The 9,090-nt window shown below is 55.6% G+C and overlaps 1 protein-coding gene across 1 annotated transcript in view; it reads right to left on the bottom strand.

Moving 5' to 3' along the window:
* Positions 1-1,819: 1,819 nt before the first annotated feature.
* Positions 1,820-9,090, bottom strand: part of LOC144952394 (choline-phosphate cytidylyltransferase A-like) — a 21,135-nt gene continuing 13,864 nt past the window's right edge. The window contains exons 6-10 of the mRNA XM_078882787.1: positions 9,004-9,082; positions 7,574-7,716; positions 6,138-6,326; positions 4,027-4,405; positions 1,820-1,866 (exon numbers count right to left, since the gene is read on the bottom strand). Of these exons, the coding sequence (XP_078738913.1) occupies positions 1,820-1,866; positions 4,027-4,405; positions 6,138-6,326; positions 7,574-7,716; positions 9,004-9,082 (837 nt within the window). The remainder of the gene's footprint in view (positions 1,867-4,026; positions 4,406-6,137; positions 6,327-7,573; positions 7,717-9,003; positions 9,083-9,090) is intronic.

The raw sequence follows: 9,090 nt of genomic DNA, 5'->3' as shown, positions 1-9,090 counted from the left end.
TGGCGTGCGTTTCCTGTGCTTAGTGCAGCTGTGACGTAGCTGCACGTGACGTAGCTGCACGTGACGTAGCTGCACGTGACGTAGCTGCACGTGACGTAGCTGCACGTGACGTAGCTGCACGTGACGTAGCTGCACGTGACGTAGCTGCACGTGACGTAGCTGCACGTGACGTAGCTGCACATGACGTCACCTACACGTGACGTAGCTGCACGTGACGTAGCTGCACATGACGTAGCTGCACGTGACGTAGCTGCACGTGACGTCACCTACACGTGACGTAGCTACACGTGACGTCACCTACACGTGACGTCACCTACACGTGACGTAACTACACGTGACGTAGCTACACGTGACGTCACCTACACGTGACGTCACCTACACGTGACGTAGCTACACGTGACGTATCTACACGTGACGTAGCTACACGTGACGTCACCTACACGTGACGTCCAATCAGTGAAAGGGGTTTGGTCACGTCAACAGAAACGTGGCCTATTCGTCACGCAACTGGGATGTTGGCTATCAACAACAAGGCAACTTTCGATTTAAAGCTTTCGTGACTGCAGGGATTCATCTTCTTGGTTCTTTCGGTAAAGTCACGTAGAAAGAAATTAATAAAATAATAAAAATAAAACATATAAAACATAATAAAATTATATAATATAAAATAATATAATAATGTAATAAAATAATGTAATATAATAAAATAACATATTAATATTTTTATGTTATTAATTTCTTTCTAAGTAACTTTACCAAAAGAACCAAGAAGAATAATAAAATGATAAAAATAAAACATAATAAAATAATTCTCACGACGTTCCGGCCACAACGCAAGCAGCCGTCTTCAGGTGGAGAACAGGTCTGTCAAGTAGACAGTTTTCTCCACCTGAAGACGGCTACTTGCGTTGTGGCCGAAACGTCGTGAGAATTATTTTATTATGTTTTATTTTTATTACTTTATTATTCTTCTTGGTTCTTTCGGTAAAGTTACTTAGAAAGAAATGACGAGAACATTTTATTTCATTACTTTATTATTTAACATTATTTTATCTAATTATTTTATATTATAATTTTATTTAATTATGTTTTATATGTTTTATTTTAATTATTTTATTATTTCCCTTCTACGTGACGACTTTACCGAAAGAACCAAGAAGATCTCATCCTGCGTTCTTGGAATCTGTGCTGCACTGGTGGAGCGACACGAGAGTTCATCTCCTGTGCGGGGGGGGGGGGGGCTGGTGGCCACGGGAGAGAGTGACGGGGGAGTCAGCCTGCCGTACGAGTGGACCGGCGGCCAGGGGAATGACCGAGAATCGGAGCGAGGAGGGGGGGGGGGCAGGTGACATTAGGGCCGTCCATAAATGACGTCACGCGATTTTGGACGATTTTTGACCCCCCCCTCGTCACAAAGCTCTGCCCCCCCCACCTCAAATATGACGTCACAAAGGTCAGCCCCCCCCTCCACCCGAAAAATATAAAACTGCTTCAAATCGCTTTAAACTATTGTTGTCATTGTAGTGCGTATTTAATGTGGCGCTGCACTCTGATGTTGTAGGAGAATTAGATAATATTATTATATTATTTTATTATGTTTTATTTTTATTATTTTATTACTTCCCTTTCTACGTGATGACTTTACCGAAAGATCCAAGAAGATGAATCCCTGCAGTCACGAAAGCTTTAAATCGAAAAAGAGAAAACATTTATTAAAACGTCAATTTAATTAAGTGGAACGTGACGTCACATTTCTCAAACCTCACCCCCCTCGTCACAAATGTTTGACCCCCCCCCCACCCCCCCTATGTGCGTGACGTCATTTATGGACGGTCCCAAAGCTCTTCTTGACGCTGGCGACGGCCGCTGAAAGTTGCATCCACAGAGACGCGGGGAGTCAGAGGAACGCGGCCACATTTTGAGCTCCTTTAATCAACCAATGCCCCATCACCATCACCACCATCATCATCACCATCACCACCACCATCATCATCACCACAATCACCACCATCACCATCATCACCATCATCACCACCATCACCACCATCACCATCACCACCATCACCATCATCATCACCATCATCATCATCACCATCACCACCATCACCATCAATCACTATCACTATCACCATCATCATCATCACCACCATCATCATCACCACCACCATCACCACCATCACCACCACCACCATCACCACCATCATCATCACCATCATCATCACCACCACCATCATCATCATCACCACCACCATCACCACCATCACCACCACCATCATCATCATCATCACCACCATCATCATCACCATCATCACCACCACCATCATCATCATCACCACCATCACCACCATCATCATCACCATCACCACCATCACCACCATCACCACCACCATCATCATCATCACCACCATCACCACCATCACCACCATCATCATCACCACCATCACCACCACCATCATCATCATCACCACCATCACCACCATCACCACCACCATCACTACCATCACCACCATCACCACCATCATCACCATCATCACCATCACCACCACAACCATCATCACCACCACCATCACCACCATCACCACCATCTCCATAACCACCATCATCACCATCACCACCATCACCACCATCACCACCATCATCATCATCACCACCACCATCACCACCATCATCACCATCACCACCATCACCATCATCACCACCACAACCACCATCACCACCATCACCACCATCACCACCATCACCACCCACCCCAGCTCCCTGCCCAGGGTCGAGCGGGTTAGATTCCTAAAATGAATAAAAGCGAAATAAAAATAAAATAAAATTTTCTTTCATGAATTTTTATTTTTTAAAATAAAAATAAAATAAATTGTACTTTTATTAATTTTTATTTTTTAAAATAAAAATAAAATAAATTTTACTTTTATTAATTTAATTTTTTTTTTACCTACGTGACTTTACCGAAAAAACCTAAGCATATTGTGTCTGCCTCCGTGGCTTTGCCTGAAACAAACCAAAAAATAGCGTTGGATCCCTGCGGCCGCGAAAGCTTCACATCAAGATGATCACCACCACCACCACCACCGTCGTCACCATTAAACCCACACCGATCATTCTCCGTACAATAATTTACAAGCCCCTGCAAACGCCTCCACCACCTCCCCGCCACCGGATGATTTAATTTCACCCCCGAGAGCAACCGCCCCCCCCCCCGCACACCCACCGAGACTCCCACGCCCGCCGCGGATGCATGTCGGACGCATGTCGGACGCATGTCGGACGCATGTCGGACGCATGTCGGACGCATGTCGGACGCATGTCGGACGCATGTGGGACGCATGTGAGACGCATGTCAGATGCATGTCAGACGCATGTCGGACGCATGTGGGACGCATGTGGGATGCATGTCGGACGCATGTCGGACGCATGTCGGACGTATGTCGGACGCATGTGGAATGCATGTCGGACGCATGTCGGACGCATGTCGGATACATGTCGGATGCATGTCGCGTGTTCTATGTGGCCCATCGGAGGTGCGGTGGTGGTGGTGGTGGCTCTGGGTGGGAGGGTGACGGACAGCCGATTTAAAGCAAACACTCATCAAGCAGTCCGTCCGGTGCGAGTGTGTGTCAGTGTGTATGTCAGTGTGTGTGTCAGTGTGAGTGTGTCAGTGTGTGAGTCAGTGAGTGTGAGTGAGTGTGTGAGTGTGTCTGCGTGTGTGTCTGCGTGTGTGTCAGTATGTGCGTCAGTGTGTGTGTGAGTGTCAGTGTGGGTGTGTCAGTGTGTGTGTGTGTGTGTGTCCCAGCGTGTCCCAGCGTGTCCCAGCGTGTCCCAGCGTGTCCCAGCGTGTCCCAGCGTGTCCGATCGTGTCCCAGCGTGTCCCAGCGTGTCCCAGCGTGTCCCAGTGTGTCCCACCGTGTCCCAGTGTGTGAGTCTGCCCCCACCCTCTCAATCCTCCTCCTCCTCCTGCTCCTCCCGCATCTCCCGCTGCTGCCCTCCTCCCCGCTGCTGCTGCCCCCCCCGCTCTGCCGCCCCCCCCCCTCTCCCTCTGCGCTCGCCGCCCGTCCCTCCGCTCCCCGGCGGCGGCCCGCGCCGCCCGTCCCTGCGGCGACGGCGCACGGGGCTTGCCGGGGCGGTGAGACGCCCCGTCGGACAACAACGCCGACGACGCCGACGTCACCGCCGCCGGGTGCCGCGAGAACGGCCATCGGAACCCCGGGGTCCCCGCTGAGGCCGCCGCTGCCGACGCCGATGACGACGAGGGGGAGGAGGTGGAGGATGAGGGGGAGAGCGGTGGTGCCGGTGACGACGGCGTTGCCGGCGGCGACGGGGAGCGCTCGCGCGCCGGGCTGCTGCCGGGGCTGATGGCCTGCAGCATGCGGCCCTTGCCTTCTTGCAGCATGTGCTTCTGTGGGTGGGAGCAGAGGGAGGGTGGGTGGGTGGGGGGGGGGGGGTGTGGGTGGGGGCAGAGAGGGCGTGGGTGGGTGGGTGGTGGGTGGGTGGGGGGGGGGTGTGTGTGTGTGGGGGGGGTGTGTGGGTAGGTGTGTGTGTGGGTGTGTGTGTGGGCGTGTGGGTGTGTGTGAGTGGGGGTGTGTGTGTGGGTGTGTGTGTGTGTGGGTGTGGGGGTGTGTGTGTGTGGGTGTGTGTGTGTGTAGGTGTGTGTGTGTGGGGGTGTGTGTGTGTGGGTGTGTGTGTGGGTGTGGGGGTGTGTGTGTGTGTGTGGGTGTGAGTGGGGGTGTGTGGGTGTAGGTGTGTGTGTGGGTAGGTGTGTGTGTGGGTGTGTGTGTGTGGGTGTGTGTGTGTGGGTGTGGGGGTGTGTGTGTGTGGGTGTGTGTGTGGGGGTGGGTGTGTATGTGGGGTGGGTGTGTATGTGGGGTGTGTGTGAGTGGGGGTGTGTGTGTGTGGGTGTGGGGGTGTGCGTGTGTGTGTGGGGGTGGGTGTGTATGTGGGGTGTGTGTGAGTGGGGGTGTGTGTGTGTGTGTGGGTGTGGGGGTGTGTGTGTGTGGGTGTGTGTGTGTGTGTGTGGGTAGGTGTGTGTGTGGGTGTGTGTGAGTGGGGGTGTGTGTGTGGGTGTGGGGGTGTGTGGGTGTGTGTGTGTGGGGGTGGGTGTGTATGTGGGGTGTGTGTGAGTGGGGGTGTGTGTGTGTGTGTGGGTGTGGGGGTGTGTGTGTGTGGGTGTGTGTGAGTGGGGGTGTGTGTGTGGGGGTGTGTGTGTGTGGGTGTGTATGTGGGGTGTGTGTGGGGTGTATGGGTGGGCGTGTGTGTGGGTGTGTGTGTGTGTGTGGGTTTGTGTGTGTGAGTGTGTGTAGGTATGTGGGTGTGCGTGTGCGTGTGTGTGGGGAGTGGTGGTGCAGCAGTTCGCGCTACGAACCCGGCGACCCGAGTTCCATTCCCGCTCACGGCCACCAACACCACCAGTGACGATTATCTGAACCGGTTTTGGGCCTCCCCTATGTCGACTCAGCCTCAAACCAGTAGCTGGTGTAGCGGTGTGTAGTGTTCGACTCAGCCTCAAACCAGTAGCTGGTGTAGCGGTGTGTAGTGTTCACTACACACCGCTACACCAGCTACTGGTTTGAGGCTGAGTCGACCTAGGGGAGGGAGACCCAGGGTACCGGTTCAGATAATCGTCACTATCAGTGCTGGCCGAGAGTGGGAATCGAACTCGGGTCGCCGGGTTCGTAGGGCAGCTACTACACTACCGCTCCCCCAATACTGCTGTTGCGGGCACGCACACACACACACACGCACACACACACACACGCACACACGCACGCACACACGTACACACGCGCACACACCCACGCACACACACCCACGCACACACCCACACACGCATGCACACACACACACACATGCACGCACGCACACCCACACCCACACACACACGCACGCACGCACACACGTACACACGCGCACACACCCACGCACACACACCCACGCACACACCCACACACGCATGCACACACACACGCAAGCACACACGTACACATGCACGCACGCACACCCACACCCACACACACACGCACACACGCACGCACGCACACACGTACACATGCACGCACGCACGCCCACACCCACACACACACACACGCACGCACCCCCGTGTACCCGCCACCGCCACCACCGCCTTTGCGTACCAGCGTGCCCTCGGGGCCGAAGAGCTCCAGGAAGTTTCCGATGAACTCTCGCGACTTCTCCTCCCACTTCTGGATGAGGTCGATGCCCTTCTCCTCCACGCGCTGCACCAGCTCCTTGGAGCGCTCCTCCACCGTGCGCACCTTCTGCTTCACCTTGTCCATGTGGTTCTGCAGGTGGAACTTCTTCTCCTGCACTGGCCACCACCGGGTGGGTGGGTGGGTGGGGTGGGGCGAGGGTGGGGCGAGGGTGGGGCGGGTGGGCGGGTGGGGATTGTGGACGGAACGCAAGGGTGATGGAAATCGTTGGGTGTTGGTTTGGGTGCGGTGGTGTGCGGGGAGGTGGTGGGGGTGGATGGGTAGGTGGGTGGGTGGGTGGGGCAGGGACGGGCGGGTGGGAGGGTGGGTGGGTGGGGTGGGGCGAGGGTGGGGCGAGGGTGGGCGGGTGGGGATTGTGGACGGAACGCAAGGGTGATGGAAATCGTTGGGTGTTGGTTTGGGTGCGGTGGTGTGCGGGGAGGTGGTGGGGGTGGATGGGTAGGTGGGTGGGTGGGTGGGGCAGGGACGGGCGGGTGGGAGGGTGGGTGGGTGGGGTGGGGCGAGGGTGGGGCGAGGGTGGGGCGGGTGGGCGGGTGGGGATTGTGGACGGAACGCAAGGGTGATGGAAATCGTTGGGTGTTGGTTTGGGTGCGGTGGTGTGCGGGGAGGTGGTGGGGGTGGATGGGTAGGTGGGTGGGTGGGTGGGGCAGGGACGGGCGGGTGGGAGGGTGGGTGGGTGTTGTGATGGGGGGGCGGGTGGGAGGGTGGGAGGGTGGGAGGGTGGGGCGATGGGGGGGCGTGTGGGAGGGTGGGTGGGTGGGGCGGGGGGGCAGGTGGGTGGGAGGGAGGGAGGGTGGGAGGGTGGGGCGATGGGGGCGGGTGGGAGGGTGGAGCGGGGGGGGTTCAGGTGGGTGGGGAGGGCGGGTGGGTGGGGTGGGGCGAGGGTGGGGCGGGGTGGGAAGGTGGGGTGGTGGGGCGGACGAAACGCAAGGGTGATGGAAATCGTTGGGTGTTGGTTTGGCTACGGTCGTGTGCTGGGGGGTGGGGTGGGAAGTCGCGGGGTGAGTGGGGTGGGGGTGGAGGGGTGGGTGGGGGGGTGGGTGGGTGGGTGTGTGTCTGTGTGCGTGTCTGTGTGTGTGTGTCTGTGTGCATGTCTGTGTGCATGTCTGTGTCTGTGTGCGTGTCTGTGTGTGTGTCTTTGTGTGTGTCTGTGTGTGTCTGTGTGTGTGTGTGCGTGTGTCTGTGTGTGTGTGTGTCTGTGCGTGTCTGTCTGTGTGTGTGTGTCTGTGTGCGTGTCTGTCTGTGTGTGTGTGTCTGTGTGCGTGTCTGTCTGTGTGTGTCTGTCTGTGTGTGTGTCTGTGCGTGTGTCTGTGTGTGTGTGTGTGTGTGGCGCTGCCCACCCTGATGAACCCCACGTTGAGCTCCTTGGCGCTGTACCCGCGCTGCAGGTTGCGCCGCACGTAGACGTCGTAGTCGCGCACAATGCGCGTGATGATGTCCGACGTGGAGATGCCCTCGGTGCGCTGCGTCGGGGCAAACATCCCTGGGGGGGGGCAGGGGGGGCGGGGGACACACACACACACAGACACACGCACACACACACATTAAGACACACACATACAGACACGCACACACACAGACACGCACACAGACACACACGCACACACATAGACACGCACACACACAGACACACACAGACACGCACACACACAGACACGCACACAGACACACACGCACACACACAGACACACACACACAGACACGCACACACACACACAGACACACACAGACACGCACACACACAGACACACACACAGACACACACGCACACACACAGACACACACACACAGTTTAACACGTAGGCTTTCGCGACCAATATTGTTCATAATCAACGATTTGTGGGTTTAGATCGCGTTATTTATAAATGTGTCGTAACCCTCCACCACCCGACACGGCCAATCAGTAAAAAAAGTGTCACGTTGACAAAAGACAAATAGTTCACTGCTTTAGCCCACCGGTGTGTTGAAGCGTGAAACCACAACATTTACAATTTCATCGGGCAATTCTGGCGAATTGCCCGATGATGCTGGATGCAATTACCAGCGAAACGTCGTACTACTCAAATTGTAAATGTTGTGGTTTCACGCTTCAACACACCGGTGGGCTAAAGCAGTGAACTATTTGTCTTTTGTCAACGTGACACTTTTTTTGCTGATTGGCCGTGTCGGGTGGTGGAGGGTTACGACACATTTATAAATAACGCGATCTAAACCCAAAAATCGTTGATTATGAACACACACACAGACAGGCACACACACAGACACACACAGACATGCACACACACAGACACACGCGCACACAGGGGCTAGCGGTCCGCACGCGTGTGGCGGTGGTGATGGTGGCGATGGTGATGGTGGTGATGGTAGTGGCTGTGGTGATGGTGGTGGTGGTGATGGTGGCGGTGGTGGTGATGGTGGTGGTAATAGTGATGATGGTGGTGGTGGTGATGGTAGTGGCGGTGGTGATGGTGGCGGTGGTGATGATGGTGGTGGTAATGGTGGTGGTGATGGTGGTGGTAATGGTGGTGATGGTGGTGATGATGGTGATGGCGGTGGCGGTAATGATGGTGGTGGTGGTGATGGTGGTAATGGTGGCGTGTGGCGGTGGTGATGGTGGTGGTGGTGGGGGTGATGGTGGCGGTGGTGATGGTGGTGGTGGTGGTAATGATGGTAATGATGGTGATGGTGGTGGTGATGGTGGTGATGGTGGTGATGGTAGTTGTAATGATGGTAATGGTGGTGGTGGTGATGGTGGTGGTGGAGCTGGTACCGGCCGCCTTGATGTCCTTGTAGACGTCATCGGAGCCCGCCGACGAGTAGGGGATGTCGTCATGGGCCACAAAGTCGATCTGGAGGG

This window comes from Lampetra fluviatilis, chromosome 67 (genome assembly GCF_964198595.1).
Source record: "Lampetra fluviatilis chromosome 67, kcLamFluv1.1, whole genome shotgun sequence".
Classification (NCBI taxonomy): domain Eukaryota; kingdom Metazoa; phylum Chordata; class Hyperoartia; order Petromyzontiformes; family Petromyzontidae; genus Lampetra; species Lampetra fluviatilis.
Note: the sequence above shows the minus strand (reverse complement) of the source record. Positions and strands in the feature narration are given on the sequence as shown.